This window comes from Cryptomeria japonica, chromosome 2 (assembly GCF_030272615.1).
Source record: "Cryptomeria japonica chromosome 2, Sugi_1.0, whole genome shotgun sequence".
NCBI classification, from domain to species: Eukaryota; Viridiplantae; Streptophyta; class Pinopsida; order Cupressales; family Cupressaceae; genus Cryptomeria; species Cryptomeria japonica.
In genome coordinates, this window is record NC_081406.1 from 475,859,362 (window position 1) to 475,885,874 (window position 26,513).

The window sequence follows — 26,513 nt, forward strand, 5'->3', positions numbered from 1 at the left end:
CAACATTCCAAGCATCGTTGGTACCCGAATTTTGAATACCTTAATGTGACAGCCCATTGGCACCATCTTGTACAAGTGTAGACATTAATACTTCAAGCTTATGCAAAAGTACCTCACTGCTGTCATAAAACTCAGAGTTGCTAACCTCTAAATCAGTTGCCTCTTGGGAAATCCCCTGCACGGAAGGTGAGGACAATTCATTATCCAAAGTTGTCCTAATGTCTCCTTGAGTTGAATCCACATGTCTAACAAAACCATCACATAAATTCTTGTCCCACTCGTCGGAACTTGAGGGTACCAAAACATTCTTATGTAGAGGTATATTACCCCCAAATGAAAGTTCTTTGTCCATTCTTGATTCCTGCACCCTTGATTCTTCTTTCCTTCTTTGCCACTGATCTGAACTTGTAGCTACCAAGTTATCTTCGTCTGCTTCGGGTACACCCATAAATTGTGTGAAGGAAAGGAGCTCACGTATCATCTTAGGAAGAGAACAATACTGATGATAGCTGCTCATAACTGTATCATTAAATATCTTGGCAGGAGGCATCCTACTTTTACGTGCTGGAGAAGATGAAACTTTTGAGTGCCCAAATTTAGTTCTAGCCATGGTATTTACCTGTAACTAAATTGATATCCCAACGGATCCCGGAGGTCGAAATAAAAGTTTGTTCTCAACAATTTTGGGACTTTGGCCAGCATATTGTCTTACCAGCTGTCAACTGTAAGCATAAATGTGTAGGCTGACAACTACCTAGTTGCTGATATGAATTATCAAAACCTTTTATCAAATACCTAGATGCTGGAATGAATTATCAAAACTTTTTATCCAGTACCCAGATGTGACAATTTCTCATAAACCCTATAGGCTGGCAGGATGCAGGCTCTTATACCACTGAAAGATCCCAGATGGATCCCCTTGCTAATCTGTTGTAGTTTTTAAATTAATAATCTATATTTTCCTGTGTTTCCTTTGATGGTTTTAGAGAATAGACAGAAGTTGCAGAAGGTTTGTTTATTTTTGTGTTTTTGATAGTTTATCAGCAAGTAATAATTGAAGAACAAGTGTACATGAAAAGAGTACTGGAAATAAATGTTCATACACAGCCAAATCAGAATCATACCAAGCAGATTTATGATTATTAAATCAAATAATTATCCAGATAGTGATTCCAAACAATTCCAGGAAGATTACAATAACAATGAGTCCAACCTGGATGAAGAGTGAATACTGTAATCAAGAAGGAGGCTGCGGCAAAGATCCAAAGCTCTTACATAGCTTCACATGGGAAGAGAAATGGCTGCAAAGTACAACCATACGGCTGTTAGGTGATGCCAAGCTGAAAACCCCAATCTCCACACTGAACCTTAACTCTGTTCACTGAATCCTCCAAAAAAGATGTCGTACCAACTCTAAGGCACTGAAAACTGAATGCAAGAACCAAATAACCACTGTGCTGGGGGCTACGTCCCAGACAGGCAAGACCCTGGGGTTTCCGTCCCAGATGCTGAATCGCTCTCCAGAGCAAATTCTCCAAATCAAAGATAAAATGTGTAAAAGATGGATGATAATTAGGTTACCATCTCCTTATAACTCGTCCCCTCTAGCTCGAACTCTAAAAGTGTATGAAAATTGCGCTTAGGCTTATAAAGTCTTATTTCTCATTTTTAGTCGCCAAGTATAGAGAAAACGCCACTTTTTTAATATAAAAGAATTTCGTTCATCAAAAGGGTCCTTGACAAATGGGAAACATTTAGAAAAGTTCAAGACCTTTCCAACGAGCTATAACACATGGGCATATGAATCCAGATGAAGCCAAAAACCCCTCATTACTCCAAAATGACTATAAACATAGCCTTATTTATTTAATTAAATGCTAACTTAAGAAATATTTAAATATATTAAAAATATAACCCAAATAGTTGTAGAAGGCTCAAATGACTCCAAAACCCTGAAACGGAACCTGCCACCTGTCTGTGACTGAAGTCGGAAATCATGGATCCACTGACAATCTTATCCCTAAAATCTAGGGATGCTCCTAGAAAGTAGGAAACATACCCAAATCTTCTGAAACTGAAACCAAGGAATAGTCTCATGGAAACCCAACCCTGGATACTGTCATAACCTCCTAAATAGTAGGAATAGCCTCCACAAATGTAGGAACTACCTCCTAAAATTAAGGAACTGCTCCAAACTGGTCTACTACTGCCAGAACACCGAATCCCAAACAGTGAATATCCTCACTGAGTCTCTATCCACCACTGTCAGCGTACAAGACCCCATAATAAGCTGACTCACATGTCTCTGCTAGACAGAGCTAAAGAGGGGACATGACAATACTATTGAGTGTTTTGATGCTTTTTCAATAGAGTGGGTTGATAGATCCCAAAATATTATGGCAGATTTTCTAGCCAATGTAGCCATCAGACGAGATGATATAACATGTCAAGGTGTGTCCAAGGTGGAGGTTAAAAATAGACCTTTTGCCCCAGATAACATATACAATTGGCAAGTTTTTGAAAATGATGAGGATTTACTGAACTTTCTACGTTGTGTGGGCAAATATGAATCCCAACAGATTGATTTTAATGCTTATGTGGAAGAAATTGATGGGAAAGAGACCATATTTGGGAAGGAAATAGTCCAGCTCAAAACAAACAAGATCCCTGAAGGTCTTGTTGCATTAGAGAGGATCTTTGACAAAGATGATCTAATAGAAATAAAGGCAGCACCAGTTAAGGATGAGGATGTTGAAGAGATAAATCTTGGAAAGGAGAATTCCCCAAAAATTGTGTTCATTGGGAAAAAGCTTGCACCAAAGATAAGGGAAGAGTTAATAGCATTGCTAAGAAAATACAGGCATGTATTTGCTTGGTTGTATGATGATTTAAAAGCATATAGGGAGGACTTATTTCAGCATGAGATCCCACTGAAGCCTGGAGCAAAGCCATTTAGACAAAAACAGAGACCTATCAATCCCGCCCTGTTGCCTAAAATGCATGAAGAAATATTAAAAATGAAGGAAGCAGGGATAATCAAGCCAATTAGATACTCAACGTGGGTTTCAAATCTTGTGCCAGTACGCAAGAAGAATGGTGACATTAGATTATGTGTTGATTTCAGGAATCTAAACATATCCTCCTTAAAAGATAATTACCCACTGCCAGACATGGATGCACTAATGCAAAAAGTAACAGGATGTGAGCTACTGTCAATGATGGATGGCTTTTGTGGTTGCAACCAAGTAAAAGTCAAAGAGTTGGAACAATTTAAAACTGCATTCACTACCCCGTGGGGAACATATGTGTATACTAGAATGCCTTTTGGTCTAACAAAAGCAGGGGCTACTTTCCAAAGGGCTATGGATGTAGCATTTGTAGAATTGATCAATATGATCATGATAGTATATCAAGATGATCTAACTGCATACTCAAAGAAAGTTGAAGATCAATGTAGTCACCTTGAGAAAATATTCATAAAAGCTCTAGAATATGGTATCTTTTTAAACCCCAAGAAGTGCCATTTTGGTGTCACAGAAGGGAAACTATTGGGGCATATAGTTTCAAAAGAGGGAGTGAAAATTGATCCAGAGAGAGTTGCTACCATTGATAGAATTCCCATTCCCAAAACGGTCAAAGTCATACAGTCATTTTTTGGATAGATTAACTTCGGGAGGAGATTCACATCTAATTTTGCAGATATTGTGAAACCCATATCCAAGATGTTGAAGAAGGGTGCAAAGTTGGAGTGGAACAACAAAGCTAAGGATGCATTTGCAAGTATCAAGAAAGCAATTAAGGAAGCTCATGTGCTAAAGTTTCCTGATTTCTCCAAGCCATTCCAAATATTCTCTTTTGCCTCTTATCACACCATTGTTGTTGTTATGTTACAAAAGAATGACGAGGGCCATGAGCAACCTATTGCATTCTTTAGCAAAGCCTTGCAGGAAGCTGAATTGAAGTATGACATCAATGAAAAACAAGCCTATGCAATTGTTAAAGCAATAAAAACCTTCAGATCATATCTAGTAGGGGCGGAAGTGGTGGCATATGTCCCTAATGCAACAGTCAAAGACATATTCAGACAATCAGAGGTGACTGGCAGAAGGTGTAGATGGATAAATCAGATACAAGAATTCAATATAAACATCCAAATAACCAAATTGGTAAGGGGACAAGGGTTAGCCAAGTTGATGGCTGAATCAAATTTGGAAGCTGCCCAAATCAATAATGTAAGCCTAGAAGACACAATTATGAGTATAGAACAGGTTCCTTGGTACTCAAATATCATCTACTACCTGAAGCATATGCAGTGTCTTGAATGTTTAGACGAGAACCAAAAAAGATCACTCAAATTAAAAGCAGCTAAGTATGTTCTAAGAAATGGGGACTTGTACTGGAAGAATATAGATGGTGTGCTGTTATTTTTGTCTAGACCAACATCAATCACTGGTGGTGCTGAAAGAAATGCATGATGGAGTGTGCGGGGGACATTTTTCAGCTAAAGTTACTGCCTACAAAATTTTGAAGGCTGGATATTATTGGCCTAGTGTTTTTAAAGATGCATACACATATGTAAGGAAATGTGAAGCATGTCAAAAATTTTCAGGAAAATTGAAATATCAAGGAGCTTTACCACTAAGACCAATGCATGTTGAAGAGCCCTTTCAGCAGTGGGGAATTGATTTCATAGGAGAGATTGCTGACAAGTCAAGTGGAGGTCTGTTGACGTGTATTTTGTATACTGCCTAACACAGAATAAAATACCCAAGGGTACCTTATCCTCTCTTGAATAAAGTTTCTGAATGCTGAAGATATCGCGAAAAGGATCAATCGGAGAAACTTCAAGGTTCTTTGATGTAGGGTCTCTACGTGTGGACAAGCTCCAGTGGTATGATGTGATTTGCTGGGATCACAAGGGGACTTACATGTGATGATTGAACTTCCGATCTGCTTTGCTGGACACAGGCTCTTACTAACTTAGATTTGAAAAAAATGAAAAAAGGATAAGGGCGAAGAGAGGATCTAATCCTAATACTAAGAATGTAGGAGCAATGACTTGATTTTTTTGATGAAACTCTAACTAGATCTTGTTTTGACATCAATGGAACATCTACACAAGACTAGTGCGATCTTCTAAGGGAAGCTTTATGATGTTCAAATCATCACCACAGGCATAGATACCATCCAAGTTGATGCATATCAATGAAGAGGCAACAAATTGAAATTGAGCTTAAGCTGAACGATTCCAGTTGACTACACAAGGCAAGTCTGCAATCAACAAACTGCTAGTAGTATGGATATACGAATTCCACCATTAATCAATCACATTTCCTCCATTCATCTAATCATCTACCATCTAGGATTGAAGACTCAACAAGAAACCATGCAAATTGCAAGAAACGACACACTTCACCATTACTTCAATGAAAATGGAGTTTGTTTACAATCAATGGCAACAATTTCTTGCCTTGTCCTCCTATTCTACTCTAACTACTATTCTATCAATTTCTAACTACTCTCTATCTTCTAACTCTCTAGCTATTGCTAATTAGCCTTTACAAATGAAATGCCTGGGCTTATATAGTGCCCACAATACAATTTGATGGCTTAGATCAATTCAAGATCAATGGCCAAGATTCAACAATGAAAACCCTAATTAGGGTTTATTACAACCATTACATAACATTTAATGCTTGACCAATGATAAAATTGTATTGCTTGGACACATGTCTACTCTAGAAAAATCGACCAATGGATAGCCAGGGTAGGTACATCGGAGTTTGTGCCACCTTCCATGAGTTAAGTACATTGAATCTGGACATGCTGAGATGGACCTCACTGATTGGAGACGTGATGACTAGGATGCCACCTCATCTGACACTTGTAACTTTGGTAAATATTCAACTTGATGTTGTTGAGAAGCTTGCTTTAATTAATTCATCTGGAATTATTTGCTTCTTCAACGAGCCCTTGTTCTAACTCCTTGTGTCCTTGATGTGCAGGATGATGATGTACCTCGCCTTGGAACGTTGGATTGAAAGAGGTTGCCCATGTCCTTACTTGATCGTCCTGGCGAAGACCGTCCTGGATCCGGCTTGATTTTCCTTGAAGAGATCTCCATTTGATGCCTACACAACATTTCAAAATTAGTACCATGATTTTGCAATACATAACATAAATTAGAGAGCAAATTTTAGGAAACTTAATGATAAGTCCTTTATTAATCATTTCCTAAAAACGACTACTGAGCTATGAATTCAAAATTTCAAAATTTAAGGCTATGACGATCAAAATTCAAAATCAAAACAATAAATCCATATCGCCATACCTCTCTTGAGAACTAACTCTAGAATGCAAAATGAAGAAAATTCGCCTAGGCAAAAGTGATATTAGATGGCATCAACGTGATCTCTTGTTCAAATTAGGAACTTCACCACCTTTGATATGTCCTTGACGTGATCTTCAATGTCCTTGGCAAGTTCGCTCAAGTGGAAAACTAAGTTCGCACTCCTTTGATGATATTAGCGCCTTCCTTTGCTTGAAATGAAATTCGCACCTCTAACACACAATTCGCACTACTCCTTTGTCTTCCTCAAATCGCACTTGAATGATAAAATGGTAATGTGAAAATAACAATCTTCACCACCCTTTATAAGCGCTTACACCACCAATTCACTTAGGACGACTTTTATAAAATAAGACAATTTAAATGATTTTTAATAAATAAATAAAGCCGACCTTCATATCTTAGCGCTCCATTTGATTTTTTATTAATTAATAATTAATTATTAAATGCCTTTATTATTTAAATTAATAAATTTCGATTTTTATAAAGGCAAAAATAATTAATAAATATCAAGCGCAAATTTTAAATGCCATTTTTAATTAAATTTGCAATCCATCGATTTTAGCATTTAAAATAAATTTAAAGAAATGTGTTTGAGCGCCAAATTTTTGAAAATGAAATAATACGTACCTCATCGCCCTGGTCCCTGACTGAGGGACAGGAGCGATCCATCATCTTGGTCTTGATTCGTGCAATTTTGACGTCCAAAGTATTTATTTCCACGTTGAATTAGACATTTTTGCTAGGATCTTTGAGCTTAATTGACTTGTTTGTGCGAATGAATGCATCTCATGACTATTATCGCCCTGGTCCCTTGGAGAGGGACAGGAGCGATCCATCAATTTTTACTTGAAATTCTCCTTTCTTGATATCAACTTCTCCTTTATTACCTTTCAAACAACGCTTTGAACCCTTTGCAAGTTTGTTTTGTCATGATCTTCGAAGGAAAATGAGTGCTTTGGCAAATATCGCCCTAGTCCCTTGGAGAGGGACAGGAGCGATCCTTATAATTTCTCCTTGACCTGGCATCTTTAATCTCTAATCTTCATTGTAGGGCGAATAATAACATTGTTTGTTCATTCCATGCTAGTCCCACTTGATTTTTTTACAAGGCATTTAGACTTTAGAAAGATTATCGCCCTTGTCCCTTGGAGAGGGACAGGAGCAATTTGGAAGCTCTAGCCAAAATGTGTGATCTTTCAACCTTGATTCTTCGTTCATTGCCTTTTGAAGGACGTCCTTGATCTCACGTGCACTTGCCTTGACATGCATTTAAAGGATCATGAGTGTTTTAATGAAATCGCCTTGGTCCTTGTCCAAAGGACAAGAGCGATATAGGCTCTTTATACAAATTGGTGATCGTTTAACGTTTGAAGCCTTTGTATATCATCTTCTAATCATGCCTCGGACCTTTTACCACCTTGCAAAACCTTAACTTCACGTGATTTTTGAGAGATTTGGCCAATATGATAAACATCGCTCTGGTCCCTTGGAGAGGGACAGGAGCGAACTTCAAGATTTTGAGCTTGTTCTTGCGTTCTTCAACTTGCCATTGCTTTCGATGCGTAAAATGAAGTCCCTTGATTCTCCTTAATCACTTAACACTTGATAAACTTTCAAAATCTTGGCCTTTATAGGAATTTCGCTCTGGTCCCTGCCTGAGGGACAGGAGCGAATTAGATGTCTTGGTGCAAATCCTTCATCTTTGGCAATTTTTGATGCTTTGTGCTTAATTGAGACGCTTCGAAATGTCCTTGCCACCTCTCTCCTTGACTTGGAGTGGTTTGAATTTGAGGAAAAGGCAACATAACTAAGATATCGCCCTGGTCCCTTGGAGAGGCACAGGAGCGAATTTGTACTTGTAGTCTCCATCACATTTCGCCAGCTTCCAAATTTATCTTCAACGGTCTCGTAATGTCCCCTTTCATTCATCCATGCCTTGGAATTCATTGTAACTTGGCAAGAAATTTGTCTAAGACAAAAATCGCTCTGGTCCCTGCCTGAGGGACAAGAGCGAACTTGGGCATTTGGGTCCCTTGTTGACGTTTAATAATCTTCAATTTGTCTTCAATGGGTTCAATTCATCTCCTTTCTTGCCTTCAAACATAAAACTTGCTTGATCTTTACCTAGATCGTACCTTATGAAGAATTTCGCTATGGTCCTTCAGCGAGGGACAGGAGCGAATCTGACCCTCTAGGCAAAAACTTCATCATTTCATTGTTTTTGATCAAGTCTGGATGCTCTATCATGCTCATTTCGTCCTTCACCATGCCTTTGATGTCTCAATTCGTCCAAACACGGTCAGGAATAGCTCAAATAAGTATTTTCGCTCTGGTCCCTTGGAGAGGGACAGGAGCGAAATTCGCTCTGGATCCTCAGTGAAGGACATGAGCGAAATTTGACTTTTCGCACTCTCTATCAGGATAATTTTTATGGAATATAACATTTAAGTATAAGTTCTTATACTTTAAGTTATATTCCATATATACTTTCAGGATGTTTGAGAGTGGTTTCAGACCTCCAGGAGTTATATTGCAAAATCTAGTTTTTTGAGGTTTTTCAGTTTCCAGACTTAGTCAAATTTCAGGATCAGGACATTCCAGACTTAGCCAAATTTCAGGATCAGGACCTCACTCAAGCCGGACTTGCTTACCCATGTGATCCCCTGGGCGACGTTCAAAATGCAAAGGCTAGCTAACAAAACCCTAAAAGACCCAAAGAACAAACCCTAAAAAGCAAAAAACATGGGTCCCCATTTGCAATGGGGCGATGTGTGAAAACGTCACAACAAGGTCACAGGTGGATCCTAGTAGCCACTGATTATTTTACTAAATGGGTAGAGGCTATCCCTACTAAAAAGGCAACCAGTAAGGTGGTGATCAAATTCTTGATGGAAAATATACTGACTAGGTTTGATGTCCCTGCTAGATTTATAACAGATAATGGCATGTGTTTTAGATTTGTTGAATTCAATGAGATATGTGAAGAGTATGGCATTGAGGTCTCTCATGCTTCACCATATCACCCCCAAGGAAACGGTCAAGTTGAATCAAGCAACAAGAACATTCTGAAAATCATAAGAAGGATGCTTGATAACAACAAAAGGGCCCGAGATTCCAAGTTGAACTTAGCCCTTTGGGTAGACAGAGTTACCACCGAAAAATCCACTTGAAAATCCCCATTTGAGTTGGTATATGGGAAACGAGTTGTGCTTCCATTGGAAAATTTATTACTGGTCTACAAATTTGTGAATGAGGAGGACCTTTTTGATCCAAAGGAGGAAAGGTTTATACAGTTGGCAGAATTAGATGAGATGAGGAGAGAAGCACAAAATAAAAATCTCAAAGCCCAAGCACAGATGGAACTTCTTTATGATAGAAAGTCAAAGGATAGGAAGTTCCATGAAGGAGAATGGGTTCTTATGTGGAATGTCAGGCAGCAGGACAAAGGAAAACATGGAAAATTTGAAGCATTGTGGGTTGGACCATACATTGTCACAGGCAAAGGAGGTGAAGATTCATATTTCTTACAAAACACATCAGGTGAGCGACAAGAATTGCCAGTGCATGGACAATTCTTGAAGCACTTCTTTCTTATAAAAATAAGTTCTTATCCATGCACAGAAGATTAGGATTCATTTCACCATCTCATTTGTACACCCCATTCCCATCATCATGAGAATATATGTAACATATCACTTGGTTTGCTTTTCCCAGAGATTGACCTAGATTCTTGCAGGTATTCTTTTGAACACCTCATCCTCAGATAGAGCCACTGTTGAAACCCCAAAATCTAGTAACAATACTTAGTACCCCTGGCATGTCAGTCATCACCAATCTTTTGTATTTGAGATGGTAAAAGGTTGAAGCTACAAAAGTTCTCTCCTGTCTAGTATAAGATCTCACATACTATATCCATTGTGTCCTAAATCCTATGAAAATAACCCCTGGTAGACCCAAGAAAGATTAGCAAAATAACTCTCATTAAGCAGCATTTTATGTATATATCGAGATAGCTAACCCGATCTAATAAGTCAGTACTGAACATGGCTCTTGGTATAGTTATACCGAACGTGAACATTGAGATGCCTATCAGAATAGTCGTCAAGGGCGGAATAGCAATACTTTGTAATACCGATAGAGTAAAGTTATCCCGATACACATTTTGGGATTAATTATGCCGGTCCAGGTCCTTTCGGAATAATATATAAGGTCGGTGTAGGTTCAAAAGGTTATCCAGATGGTGTAAACTATCCCAATGGAAGAAAGTATAAACGAGTGTATCTCATCGGAATAACACATAAATGATGTTTTGATCGATAAAGCTATCCCAACGATTAATGGACGGAGTAATACCGGGAGAACTATCCCGATTCTGGAATTACGAACTGAGAAATCAATACTGAGGAAACCTAATCGGAATAGTTAGTTCGATGGCATACTATTGATAAGAATACCTCTATTGGGATAACTCATGGCGAATTCAGAAACAAGGTTTTCATCGGGATGACTTATAAAGTCGGAAAGACAGTCTTTGGATATGTCGATAATGAAAGTAATATCGATAGGCATCATCTAAGGTATTTTCGGTATAGGTAGCCCGAAGATCAAAATCAAGTTAATGATCGCTTATCGATATAAGTTAGGCTGAAATGACGCGAAAAGGAGACAGTTACTAATATCGCCATATTTATCCGCAACAACTAGTTTGTTAGAAAGGCGCCAAACTTGGAAGCAGTGACAGGGAGAGTTAAACCGATGTCACACGTCGTCAAAATCATTCAAATTTCGAAAAGATTGCCCCATTGAATTACAGATTGGAACATTTATTGCTGCACGAACAACATTCTCTGAGAGACATCTTGCAAATTTTTGCATCAGAATTGCAGACATACAGAGACGACATTGGAGCAGGAAAGAAGAATACAATAAAAGTAGCAAGTATCTTGGGCGATTTCCCTGTGATTGTTTCAAGAAATTCTTTGAGTTACTTACAAAATGGAGGGTTCTAGTGGTTCTGTGAAAAGATAGAGGGGGGAAACGAGAAAAGGTAAAGGGAAAAAGAAAACAACGAAGGAAGCAAGTCCAAAAACTAGGGCGGAAGAGAGAAAATTGAACCAGGATCTATTAGACCAATTGTCGGGTTCCACTCCCAAACCTAAGAGGTCTGCAAAATGGAAATCAAAAGATAATTATGGTGATGTGGGAGATGTATATACAACCATTAGAGGCTATGAATTATTCTTGTTTCATTATCATAGGTGTGAGAAGTCTGAACCAATTTGCAACCCGTGGAAACTGAGCTTGGGAAAACTAGTTTTTCCAAATGTCTATGCTAATGTGGATCTTCTGAAATTGTTAGCACAAAAGTATGACTCCAAAAAGAGGGCAATATGTGACCGGGATGGGAATCCTTGTTTCTTTATGTCAAGAGAAGCAATATTTGAAGTTTTTGACCTTCTTGGGATTTATGATCATCCCATTGTCCTCAGGAATTTGCTTGAAGAGTATTGAAGGTTAGACACCACTTATGTTGGATGGAGATTGCCCTTTCACTTGCTTAATCCTGATGCACCATTAGAAACAAGGGAAGGTCTGGTATTTCATGTGAATTTGTTTAAAGATTATTTTAAGTATACATACTACTCCATTGTCCAGGTCTTAAGGTTGAACATTGCGGATTTTATGAGAGTAGAATCCATGATAAATGTCTGAAATGACTTACAAGGTGCTGTAGATGGAAATTGGCTAAGCAAGCAGCCATCTCACTCAACCACCAACACCATTCCTTTAGCTGCTCCAAAGTCCTTCAAATCGTTGCCTTGTCTTCTCACAGTTTGCCTTAATATGCTGGTATAACCCTTGTGTAAAGATGGCTTTCAAAACTTGTTGCTAATCACTCCCAAGATGGTACGGCTTCTCTGACAAGCAAGGAGGTCACAAAACTTCAAAACTGATTCACCATAAGCCCAAAAGAAACCCTTGATGTAGAGTTTCTCTTCACAACCTTGGCTGGTCTCTCACAGCTGTAGATGTGCAACAACAATTGGAGGGCTACATCTCTAAGGCCTCAAAACCACAAGCTCCTCAAAGGAGGCGAGAAAGTGAAATATTATCAACATAACATCTTCTCCCCAAAGTTTGCCTTTTTATGCTTCTCCTTAGCTACACCCTAATTAGGGCTAAAACCCTAACATTCCAAATGAGTAAAATAATGATCACCTTTTTCAATATAATAATATTCCCTTTTTGGAGAGCTCACTTTATGTTATGTTCTTTTTCCACTTAAGTCATCCTTTATCTCTCTCGTCCCCTTTTACTCTCTCTCTAGGAATATGATCTTGGAAAAGTCAAACTTTATATTATAAATTTGTTTTTAGTGACCGAAGGAGAGATTATAAAGTTCTATGCATCAACTTTAATATCTCTTTTAATTTTCCTTTTTTCTCTCTCATGGATACCTAGCAAGGAAGCACTTCACTCTCTCTCTAGACTCACTTATGTCTTTGAAGGATATATTCTAGGGTTTAATGCAGTTTTAGAATGGCAACTTCGAGATAACAATACTGTTGACAGATTCCACCCATGTTTACTCTAAAGTGCCCTCAGAAATAGGAGAAAATCGCCAGTCCAGTGTCCTCTGTCCATCCTTATCAGTCTACGAGGACTTCGTTAATAGACTGATCTTGATTTGTTGATTCTGGCTAAGAAGGGGAGATTACACAACATCGCAATCTTCATCGGACAGTCTGTCATGATCGCTGCGATCTTGCGCCTAAAACTTCGTAACTCCTCTACGCCCACCCCAAGTTGAGGGTAAAAAGCATGTGTGCCATTGCACACTTAACCAATACTCATCGGTCTATATAGATACTCGATATCACCGTTGTACTACCTATGTGGGATAAATAGTCACAACCATTACACGCATAGTTTGTTTCTTCTGCGCACAATCTATCTGCTCTGCCCAAAGGTCTCAAAGACATCTCTGTCATGTCAACCCATCTCAGTATTGATCCCTTCTGTCAGTACATATTCTTTTGATATCATGTTTGTCTTCTCTGCCCAAATGCAACCTCCATGCTTTCTTCAACCTGCTGTTAGACTGTTCGACATAAACACGAATATGGGTCTCATACACATCCACTATGTGAAGATGCACTTCATCTCTATGACACTCATCTTTTCTATCAACGTGGCAATATGTTGTCATCAATGGCAATCCAATGCCAACATTGAGATGGTGAGAATTAGCGTTTTACAATGGCATAGGTTAAATTGAGAGAATGGTCACCAAAGTTGCTTTCAATGATAAACAAATGTTGAAGCATGATAACATTGGGCACATTAAGGTTTTGAGGCAAAAATTTGGCTAAGGCATGATCTTGCTCAAAGTGTGGTCCTGGCATGGGTTTGCTCACTATGAGGTAATTGAATGAATGGAAGGTGAAATTGCACCTAGGTTAGAGGAGGTTTGAGGCAAAGATGCACCAAAATTACTATCTCAATCAACAAACTTTCTATGGCTAAGATGAGATGCAAGTTCAAACTGTGCAAATAGACCATCAATTGCTGCCACACCAAGCTTGATCTAGGCAAGAAATCCTTGTGCAAATGGAGGACTTAATGCCAACCAAGTAAGTTGTGCAAAATTTTGGCCATGTTTGTACAAATGAACCTAAATTTGCTGCCCTACTTGTGCAAATGAAACACAAAATACTGCCTAGGATGAGAAGCCATTGTGCAAACAATGATGAATTTGTCGCTAAACTTGTGCAAATGAGGGCATAAAAGCCGCCCAAGTTGTGTAAGTGGATGGTATGAAGGTGCCCAAGCAAAGTTTACATTGTGCAAATGAAAGTCAAAATGCCACCTAGGGTTGATTGTGCAAACAAAGGGCTTGAAGCCAGAATCCAAATGCAAATGAAAGGCTAAAGGCCGCCCAAGCAAAGGTTACATTGTGCAAATGAACACCTAAGAGCCAATTAGATTGTGCAATTGAGGACCTAAAGTCCGCTTAAGAACAAGTAAGCTTATGCAAATGAGGCATTAAACACCGCTCAAAGCAAAACGCAAACAAAGGGCTTAAAGACCGAATTCATTATGCAAACAAAGCTTAATATGCCGCCTAGCATGTGTTAGTGCAAATGGAGGACTTGATGCCGACTAAGCAAAGTGATTTTGTGCAAATGAAAGACTCAATACTGCCTAAGGCATGATATGCCAATCAAGCACTAGTGGCCATCAAACAAAAACCAGAGGTATAGGTGATCAGCAAAGAGAGGAAATTAAAACATTTTATGTGTTGAAAACAAGTCGGCCTAAGGATGTAGACATACACTTTCACTCATCCACGCCTATAAGAAGGGAGTATTAACCTCATTTCAACATCATTCAATAAGCAATCAGTGATTCTGATCAGAGCAGAGCAAAAATACCTTTAGGGCAGCGATTTTTGTAACAAAGATCAGTGAATTCCTTGATCATTTCATTAATCAAGGGAGGCGATTTTAACTAGAAGGGTTTTGAACTTAGTTTGAAAGGATTTACGGTTCAATTTGAAGGCAGCCTGGGCAGATTGAGGTGAATTTCCAGACCTGTAGCAACATTAAAGGGAAGTTTGGTTAAGATCAGACCTCAATCAGACCTGAAACACCACATAATCCAATCTGAAAATCAAGAATCAGAGCATATAGAAATGAAAGCTAAGTGAAATTAGTATGTATTTTATGTATTTGACACCCTTTTTGTGTACTTTGTAGGTGACAAAGGAGGAAATCGAAAGGGCAGGCCTAATTGTAGGAGATCAGAACCGCACTCCAAGGATGGTGTTTCAACATCGAAGGAATGGGATCATGATAAAAAACTTTAAGGATCCATCTAGTTGATAAGGCAAGAAAAGAGGTTAGAATTTCAATATCACAAGGGGGAGATAGGTCAAGGCTACATCAAGGAGGAGTTTCGTCACTTAGCCAAGGGTCAAATGATGCAAGAGGATGGACGGATGATCCATTAATAACACACGAAAGGGAAAGGTTTCACAATTTGAAGGATAGGTTCAAGTGAGCATCACATAGTATACATTGAAACATCACCAAGAAGACAGCTAGTAGTGGGGCAAGTTGATCAAGTCAAGGCCTTAGGGCGTAAAGCCAAGATAAGCAATCAAATATAGAGGATTGACTTGACTAGAATGATGCTTCCCATCATCATCACTACATTGAGTAAGCTCGAGATGTTGAGCATCAAGAGATATTGCTCGAGGCATAAAAACACTTACTTGTGATGCTGAGTATCAAGTCTACAATACAAGTTGAGGTGGCATCCTTGTCATCACTCAACCAATCAAAAGGTTCCACATCAACATGTCCAAATGCAATGTACCTGACCCACCCATGGAGGCACGAACTTTGAGATACCTAACCTCATTTTCTATTGTGTCACATTCAGTATTGAACCTAAATGTAATTTTCTCATTGGCCAAAAGGAGTTGTTGGAACAAACCCTAGTTAGGGTTTCCATCATGTAATCTCGGCCATTGATTGTATGTCAATTTGAGCCATTCATTGTAAAGAGCTATCTATATAAGGCTCAGTTTTCTGATTTGTAAAGGTTAACATAAGAGTAGGTGAATAAGAAGACAAGAAGACAGTAAGAGAAGAGCAGTAGTTAGAAAGCAATTTGCTAATAGTTAGAGTAGAGTAGGAGGAGGAAAACTTGAAGTTGTTGCAAAGGCTTGTTCATTGAAGTTATGGTGAATTTGGTGTTATTTCTGCTTGGGCATGTTTTCTTGTCTACTTCTCATAGTTTAATTGAAGCTCATTGATTATAATGTATGCTTATGCAGATATTTTGAAGAATTCTTTGGTTCATACTTTTTGTAGCTTGCTGATTGTATGCTACAGTGCAAAGTTAGCCTAAACCTTACACTTGTGTTTAGTTCAATTGTGGATACTTATTCAAGTTGCATCATGTATGGGTATTTGCATGAGTATTCATGATATGAAAACCTTTCTCATCCTTAGAAGATCACATCAATCTTGTGTAGCTGTTGTTATCATGGCGAAGCAAAACTTGATATGAAGGAGTTTGTTTATCCGAGTAACATTCATTGTTATCTTTGATCTTAGGAGTAGCATAGTCTTCTCAAACCCTGTCCTTTTGCCCTTTTTAATCAAGTTAATTTCCATGTTCCAACAACATCCAAACGTTCAACATTCAAGTATTCAACATAAGTCCTTTGGTGATCCAAGCAAATCACATCAACCATTGAGCTATCCACACGTCAAGACCTGACTGTAGAAACTTTGGAGTCATCTTGGTTGTTCATGTAATTCAACATCTAGGAAGATTTTGATCAAGAGAGGATAGACTACTTTTGGTATTTTATTATGTGTTAGAAGTGCATAAAAAACACATCAACACAATTCATTCCCACTATAGAGTTGTAATATTTTAATTAAATTAAACATCACCTTGAGACTCCCTTTTTTGGATGCCCACACCTAGAAAAATGTTATTAAATAAAAACACCTTTAATTCCCCTAGAAAAACCTATAATAGCAAAGAACAATTATTGGAAATTTGTGAAGTCTTCAGAGGAGACAAATTTCAGAAGGTTTGTGGAATAAGCTACAGGAAGAATGGATGCCTTGTTAAAAGAATACTAAGTTTATAGCTGATATAATTTCATTTGTAAACATCCTTGTTTGAGTCATGTGCATGCTTGTGAGAGATGAAGAAATACTAGGTGCACTCCTTTAGGTGAATGGGTCAGATCCCTTGCTAGTGCGTGGGAATATTTTTTGAGTAGGATGACTATATTGCTGGATGCCATGCATGGAAATCATTGCTAATCTGCTGGGTGAAAATATCAGAGAATTTATATTGAAATCCTTGGCATTATTCTTGGATGACAAGCTGCTGAACATGAACAATTTTCTGAGTAGGGAGATCTGCAAATAAGCAGCAACAAACAGATTTTTGCTGACTGCACTATACCACACTCATGTGCTTGTTGGAGTAGTTGACTTTGACTGGAAAACTGGATGTGGCTTCCCTTGGCATTATATTTTCTGTTGCAAAGTACTGCAGTGGTATTTGAGTGTTTGAGGTAAGTGTATACTCTGCTGGTGTGGATAGAAGACTTCAGCATGGGCAATTCTTTGTTGACATACAAGATAGAGTCCATGATTCCTGCCCGATTCCCTGATTCTGAGGTCCAAGATCCCAGAGTTAGTCAACCGGTCAATTGATTATTTGCTCAACGACTACATTGTATTTTATAAGCATAGTTTTGTTTCAATAAGAGAGATTTTTCAAGATCTGGGTGACTTCTTCTTTCTTACTAAGCGATTTTCTACAGCAAAGTGGAGACTATTTCTGAAGATCATTTCATCTATAGTGGACTGAACGAATTTAACCCAGGTTCATTTGTATGCTTTCTGTTTTACATTCTGAAGATAGCTTCCTATTATGTATACATGTACGCAGCAAACTGCTGAGTAAAATATAATTGTTTATTTGCATTCTAAGCAACTGATATTTATAAAGGAAGAGTTATTTTAGTCTATTGCTGCATTGTTATGTGTATCAAGAATGATAATTTTGTTTCCAAGAATAACCCATGTTCAAGCACGATATTAAACTCAGAATGGCAATAAACATCATTTTCATCAGAAATTTATAAACAGCAAAGTGGAGCTTCTGACAATAAAATTGTTAATTGGAAAAACACGACAACTGTGGTAAAAATCTTCAAGGGTCTTTACAAGGTGCATACATACACTTGAATATATGCAAAGCAAGTTCACCAGGAGATGGGGGTACTTGGAGACTCCGTAGATTGGTACCGGTACTGATATGACTAATTTTCAAAAATAGGAGACGGGGTACTTGGAGACACCAATTTAAAAAATAAATAATTTAATATTTCCAAAAAAATATAATGACTGAGAACTTTGAAAACAAGAACAGTGGTAAAGTTTAACATTAACTTTAAAATTGAAAAAAAATTGAAATTAAAATTGCTTACACTGCTGATACCATAGGCAGTCTAAATTGTTTAGTGAGTAAGGTAATATAGATGTTGAGCACACTCAATATTGTCGGCTAAATAGTAAAGGCAATTTCTCTTTAGACTATTACAATGATAAGAAATCAGTCCTCTCAAAAAGTCTACACTGTCAATAGATCCAATCACTATAACTTTGAATTGATTTTTGTCTTCCTATGAAACAGTCATTTCCCTATGACTTCGCTTTGCTGCAAGCTTATCTTATTTATTTGCTTTTTGTTTTCCTTTCTATTGTATTTTGCCCTAAGGTTTCTAGCAAGAGATGTCAATATTTGGACGCGAGACCTTGGAGACGGCAAGAGAAGGCAGCCAAAAGCACCCTATACATCAAGAAGTTTCCAGAGATGCGTCTCCGTCTCTGGTACGCATCTCCAGGTGGGGGAGATGAGTCTCCTGGCAACTATCATGCAAAGTTATCGACATATAATTGTATGCATGCAAAACTTGTACACATGCAATTGTATACAATATATTTAGTAAATTTGCAAGAGCTTAATCATGTATACTGTAGGTTAATCATATATTTTTGCAGCAATTTAGTAATATTGCACATTAATAGCATAATGTTTGAAAGGAGTGCAGAATATACCTCATACACAGAAAATATTATAAAATAGCCTCAAACCTAGAGTTATCCATCACAAGCCTTCATGCCCAGAAAAAGGAACACGCAAAATTAGTGGATCTATACATATTTTGTAATGCACAATAAGAAATCAACCAAATATTTAAATGCAGTACCAAATGAAGCATGCTTATTTCCAGCAAATGGGATCATGCGAAATTGCCTCAAACCCATATTCATCCATATCAATTCAACATACCCAAAAAAAGAGGGAAATGCCAAGTTTTGTGTATTTTTACATTATTTATGATGTCAAAGAAAGGAATGTACAATTTATGGAAATTCTCAACCAGAAAAGTGTATACTTCTTTCTTACAGATGGGGTCATGAAATATTGCATGATAATATGTTAATAAAGGACACAAATGGCTGCATAATGAAAATGTTGTATACATAAATGAATTCTGTTTCAGAAATGCATATACCAGATACAAAAACCTCTAATAATTTTGTGAATCATTCCTACATGCAATGGGCATAAATGGCTGCTCAAATGCAAACCTTGAACACACAAATGAATTTCACTTGAGAAAAATAAATTTTGCATAAAGAAACCCTTAATAATTTGCATTAGTTTCCTGCAAGTAAAGGACATGCCTGAGAGGTTCTTTTTACTTAGAATGTTGGATGTTGATTCATTTGAATAACTTCTAATCCATGTTAATGTCAATGAAGACTTGTGTTTCCTAATGTACTAATGCATATATGAGGCTTGGTTTTCCATGAAATTACAGGGGTTAGTGAAGTGTGGCAATTGGCAAGGAAAGGGAGAGTGAAAATGAAGTGGGAAGTAGTGAGACTAATAATTAAGTTTAGGGTTAAAATGCAGAAATCAAAGGGTCCCCACATTAATTAATCATTGTGCTTATAAATTTTTTGCCGATGCTATTAAAATGTGAGGTATTAAACTCTTAATCAATGTTTATAAAATAAAATGTGTGACCTAATGTTAAGGGAACTCCTGTATATGAGCATTGAATGGAATTATGTAGGTTAATGATTGATGGGTGATTACTTATGCACAAATAAAGGTTTCATTATTATTTTTTGGTGGGCATAGCATTTGGCTATTGGACCTCTCCCTACATAGTACCAGTCACCACTTCAAAATGACCACGTAAGGACCACAATTTGCATAATGAATCATCCTGCATTTGTCATTAATACCTAGAATCCCATACAATAGCATTAGCTCTTAGCTTACATATGAAATCATTCTGAATTTTTTGCAAAAATTTGATGGACCATTTAGGAGTTTGCAGGAGTTTGAGAAGTGCAATGTTAGGGTGCACGGCTACTGGGTCCTCTCAATTACCCAACATAACTAAAATTTAGAAGCATATACATTTATGCATTTAGTTTTGAACTGCCATGTGTTTAATGGATGCAGCCAAGCCCTCAAATCAAGGGAGGCATCCTCAAATCCCAGCCACATACAAGTGAATGAATAAAGGCAATTGCTCTCAGAATCTCTTCATCCTTCATTCACAATCTGCCAACTCAATGTGGCATACTGTAGCCGAGATTGATACCAACCATAATGTGGACCCTTAAATTGAAGTTTTCTGCTGTTTTTTTCTATCACAGTTTTATTCAATGTGATAGTCAGAGCTCTATATTTCTTTGTATATTAGACATGCTAATCTTTTATTGCAAAATGGGTGCCCAGTTTTGTAACAGCAATGTATTCTTGCTGCCATCCTACCCTCTAATCCTTTATTTTTCTTTTAAGAATTATGGATTTTTGTAAATGGTACTTTTATATTTATAAATACATACTTTGTCTTCTATAAAGAAAAAAGAAAGATAAAGAACTGTCTTATGTCTATGTATAGAATAGAGAGCTGCTGCTGCTACAATCCCCCCTTAAATGGTCAAAATCTGAATGGAAACATGCATGCCTGTTTTCTAATCCTCTTTATGGCAGAAGAACATCGCCAAAACAAAAGTGCAATTCCTACTCCATCATTTCTCTGACATTGATTTCTAAGCATCCTATGCATGCAATGATGGTGAAAGTGTTGCTGATTTGATATTTCAAGGCTGGTGATTCTGTCTAGCTGTAGACACCTCTGTTAGGCAAAAAATTCTACAATGTAACTTGTCCATAGGTAAAGATTTATATGAGGATCATTTGATGCTGTGATTGATGGTTCATTATTTAGGGTTTCATTACTTGGATGTCATACATTGAAGAAAATGATATTTCCTACTGCTATTGAGTGCCATGTGAAACTTGATAATCGTCCAGCATGATGAACAAAGTAAATGCTGTTTTTAAACATATATTGAATCCTTGGGTTATTGCAGATAATACTGGCAGAGGCTCCAATTGAGGAGAGAAAACATTTAGTGAATGGAATAATTAAAGAGAAATTGAAGAATGTTGATGTCACTCATAGGGTATGTCTCCTGATTTCCACATGAGAATTAAATTTTCTATTTTTAGAGGAATATTTGCAAATTATTTCCATGGAAGTATTGAAGCTTTTTCTCTCTTAAATTTGTGCATGACGTCTTTGTTAAGGAACATCATTCTAAATGTACAAAAAAAATACTGTTGTAATCTATGCATTTGCTAAATTGCTATTGTTGACAAAAAAAAATTCAATTGAATCTTGTCTTTCAGGTTGGAAACCCTAACAACTACTCAGACCTAATGAATGCTATACAAGAGATAGACATGGGCTCCAAGAAGGAAGATAAGTTACCTTTGTCAATAGTAGTGGTCTCAGACAGAAGTTGGCATATAGGAGGTAGTAGAATCCATTCAAGGACAGTGACTTCATAAATATGCACCTGCTATTTTGCACTTTTGATAATACACCTGAATTTTGCAGATCCATCTAAGGCTGACAAGCAATCAGTTTTTGCTCTTCTTATGGCAGAAAATATTTGCAAAGAAAATAATGTTCAGGTACATATTCATGATAGAATAGAATCAATAGATGATGTTGTAGGCATGATTATTGACAAAGCACATTTTCAGGCGAAGGGCATTCAAGTATTAAGTTGTATTCATGCATTCAGTGTGTATTGAACAATATATTCATGCACATATAGCTAGCATTACTATTGTGAAGCTATCCACTATCCCTTATTCTATTCTGAAAAGTTTAAAACTATTTCTATTATTGAGGAAATGAAATTTTATCTTTACTAATAACCTGCTCTACGAGTTCATCATAGTTCCAAGTGTTCACCAAATCTAGTTACAACTAGTGCTTTAGCACCACACTATTGTCATGATCAGTTTTGTTTCGATGATTCATATTCCTATTATTTCCAACATGATTTTTTAAAATTTAAAGCTATGTTACCCGGGGACGTCTCCATAAATTCTGCATATAGACAGTGAATTTTGACAATGAACTCTATAAGTAATTTGACCTTGACTCTCAATTTAACACAAATTTGCCATAAGAACTCTACTGGTTCTTATATGTTAAGGTTCTATAATGTATATGTGCATGTTTTATCCATATTTTCATATGAATATTTTAAATTTCCCTATACATTTTAATTTTCCCTATTTTTATATAGCTGTCCCCTTTGTCGTTCCCTAGCCGTCCCCAAAATTGACAAAAAAAATCATCGTCCCGGAAGCGCGTACCCCCATCCCCTGCCATCCCCGTCCCGGAAACTCAGGGTAACATAGATTTAAAGAGACACTCCTTCTCATGCATTACAGCTCTATTTTCTGTTCAAATAGTTACTACTTGACTTGTCGTTCTCATCCTTTCAATTGAACTACTATCTGGTACCTTACAGAATTCAGTTCAAGATGTACCTAAATAAATAATAGCATATATATAACACATAAAATCTTGCAAAGGAAGAGTTTGAATTAAGACTTTATATACATTTAGACCAAGGGAACCCTGTCAAGATTGTATGCATGGTTGGTAACTATTTTAGACACAGTAAAGAATACCAAGAGAAAACAAGCTATGATTTTTCCCTTCTAGCATAAGTGGCATTTTTTGGCAGTTTTAGAAAAATATTGAAAAACTAGTAGATGACCTTGTCAAGGTTGAGTTACTTCACCATTGATTGAAATATGAACTAAAAATGGAATGCTCAAATTGGCCTCTAAAACAATCAAAGTGGTTGTTGTAGGAATAGATTTTAGATGACAATGTTTGGCCCCTAGAAATGCTATGAGCGTTGAAGGGCCTTGAAATCACAAAATTAAAAAATTAAAAATGCCAAAAAAATGAGATAAATGAAAATTGCATTCTCACAAGTTTCATGTCATGACATGTCTCCACTTCTTTGGGAAACTATTATAGCATGCCCTTTTTGATTCCCATGCAAATCATTTTATTTTTTATTTTAGATTTTCATTTCTTTCCACAAATGGCTAGAAAGTGTGATGTGGCTAAAGTCAGATTACCAACTCCTTCCGGTCAACGTAGAATAGAATGTTGAGTATCCTATTCTCTCTTGCATAAGGAATCCCTAATGCTATGTTTAGATGATCAAAGGGGACAACCTCAAGGTTCCAAATGCCAAGTCTTGACTGCAAGATAGCTTAGTGATTGATATGTTTTGCTGGTAACACAAGGGGCTTACGTTCACAACAAGCTGGTCTGCATTTGACAATGTTGCGATCCGCAAGCTACAAAAAATAAAAGCTAAAGGGAAGGGTTTAGGGATCCTAAGGACAGTGACAATAACAGTTAATGCAGCGGGTAGACAGATTTTGATAAACCAATTCTTGTTTCGCCAGAGACACCCTCACAACTCAATAAGAACGGTACAAGCTCCAAAGGATAAATGGATTTTCAGACTATGGGGATTCATCTAGGCATCCAATTCTGGCGCAGCCAGAGACAAATACTCATAGTTGAACTAGGCACGGTTTTGGGTTCAGACTAACCATGCACGGTGACCTTCAATCAATAGGTCCCCAAGGGTATGAACCTGAAATGCATCAAATACCCTCACACTTCGCTATTAAAATCACTGAACTCTAATTCTAACCAGCTGAAGGGAAACCATGCAAACAGAAGAAACCAAAATAACAAACACCAGATTCAATGTTCATTTATTGATTTTGGCTGACATTACAACAATTTCTCCCAACAGTCCTATTCTACTCTTAATCTGCTAACTGCTAAAATCTATTTTATTTCTAACTCCTAAAATTCTACCTGCTGAAATCTGACCTCTTACAATGAAAGAGGCCCTGCCTTTTATAGATTTTACAATTTGAATCAAGGGCTAGGATTGATGGCTACAATCTGCCTTCTAGAAACTTGGCAGCTTTAACCCATGCTCAGTGTTAAGGATGTAGCCTCATTCGGATTGAAGCAAACAACATATATATATATATATAAAATTGATTTTAAAATTAGTAGTCACAACTATGAAAACGTGTTTGAATGCCAATCTGTCGTTTCTTAAAAACGTCTCCATTATAATGTTTATAATATACAAATAGATGTCAGGCATGACGTATAATTTAGTTTCTATTCAAAGGGGAAGTCAGTAATGTTTGAAAACATAATAAAGATAAGCATCCAAAACCAATAAATGCAACTCCACTAGACAGGAAAATGACAGGTTTTGAAATATATATATATATATATATATATAGTGACTGTCGAAGTCGAAGTCAAAGTATCATTAAATCCGGTAACATCAAGCACCGTTAAATGTTTTGATGCATAACTAAAACGGTGACTATTGCATACAAAGAGTCATGTTCACGTAGGGTCATGACTCTACGTGGCATAAGCCACGTAGAAGTCATGCCTCTACGTGGACATGACTTTTCACCTCCATACATATACTCCGACTTCGATACTTGCTGGTGATTGAAATCAATTATAGTGGAAATTTCATGATCCAGTAAGTAGTCAATATAAAAGATTAATTGACAGAATTATATACATACATCGGTGGTCAATATATTCATATCAGTAATCTCATAAAAGTTTGTTCTTCTATATATAACATTAAACTATTGTTTTCTCTATCTCTGATCTAGATTCCTTAACATGGTATCAGAGCCAGGTTGGTAGAGAAATAAATAAAAGATAGTGACAATTTTAAATTAAAATTTAGAGTTGCATTCAAAATCAAAGGAAGAACAATCATGGTGAACAGTGTTAGAGTGGAGGATAGACTCGAAGGCGCATCCAACTTTGTCTCATGGAGAATTCGAATAATAGCAATTCTTCAAGAACTCGAACTAGATCCATACATAGAAGAAGATACAAAGATGCTTGAAGACGAACCAGAGAAAACAACCTGGAAAAGACACAACAACAAGGCCAGGAAAATAATAATTGATGTTGTTAAAGATCACATTCTTCCAACCATATCAAAACTAACTACAGCTTATGATATGTTCAAGACCATTCAAAATTCATATGAAATAAATAATGCAAGTAGATTGCTCACTGTCTACTTTGCTTGCTTGAGGGTTTTCTACTATCTCCTAGCACGGTGGGGTGGTTCCATTTAGGGATCACATGGTCGAGTGGTAGTGCCACTTCCCATCGAATGTTCTGGATTGTATCTTCAGGCGAGGAAAGGCTCCGCTGGTGTTTCTTGGTTCGTGGCTCGTGTACCAGCTCTTGTTCGAGATCATTGTTTAGTTGAGACCTTGTGGTCATTGTATCAAACTTTTATGTAACCTTGATATTGTAAACTTTGTAATCTGTGGCATTATTGGAAGGCATGTATTTATGGATATTGTCATAGTATGTCAGTGGAATGTATGTTATTTCAGTTGCTTTGATCTTATGTTTAAATGTTTTATGGATATTGGATACATTGGAATACTTTCATTTCTTCATTATGGAATTTAGATGTATGTGTAGTTTTGAACTTAAGCATTTACTTTATCTAATTAAATGGACAATTGGATTAATGTTGACGTGTCTGAAATCGCATTGCTGCAAACTCCATACGGCCAACGCAGAATAGAATAAACTCGCTGAGCATCCTATCCTCTCTTGAGATAAGGAAATCCCTAATGCTATTTTCTACGTTTGATCAAAGGGGACAACCTCAAGGTTTCGTTTGTCACGTCTTGACTACGGGATTACTCAGTGGTTTGATGTGTTTTGCTGGAAACACAAGGGGGACTTGCGGTAAGATAGGTAATTGATGGATGAGTTCCCTGGAATTTTAATGGTCTTTCTTATCAAATGATTTCAGTTGGGTCGATACTGTTTTTAATAGGACTGCAGATTTTCTCGGTAAAAAAGGGGAAAAAGGAGGGAAGGATAGGGAGAGAGAGATACATAAAATATAAATTTTAACTAAGATAGCAAATTCAGTAAACAGACAGACACCTCCAAATAACTAGACTAAGCATCACCAGCATTTTAAGCACAATACTTGCATAAATCTAGTGCAATCTTCAAAGGAAAATAGGATTTTCATGTTATCAGATACAACATTAGAACTTTTACATTCATTCAGTGAGCATTCAATAACCGAACTAA

General features: G+C 37.2%; 1 protein-coding gene across 9 annotated transcripts in view; it reads left to right on the forward strand.

Moving 5' to 3' along the window:
- Positions 1–26,513, forward strand: part of LOC131049033 (putative ion channel POLLUX-like 2) — a 383,365-nt gene that overhangs the window by 323,903 nt on the left and 32,949 nt on the right. For 6 of the 9 annotated variants that reach the window (XM_057983067.2, XM_057983140.2, XM_057983269.2 and 3 more), the window contains 3 exons: positions 21,361–21,453; positions 21,680–21,806; positions 21,891–21,967. The exons of 1 other annotated variant lie outside the window; for it this stretch is intronic. In XM_057983067.2, coding sequence (XP_057839050.2) covers positions 21,361–21,453; positions 21,680–21,806; positions 21,891–21,967 — 297 coding nt within the window. Of the gene's footprint in view, positions 1–18,673; positions 19,058–21,360; positions 21,454–21,679; positions 21,807–21,890; positions 21,968–26,513 lie in introns of those variants that run through there. 2 more of the 9 variants (XM_057983206.2, XM_057983566.2) reach the window with 2 other exon arrangements.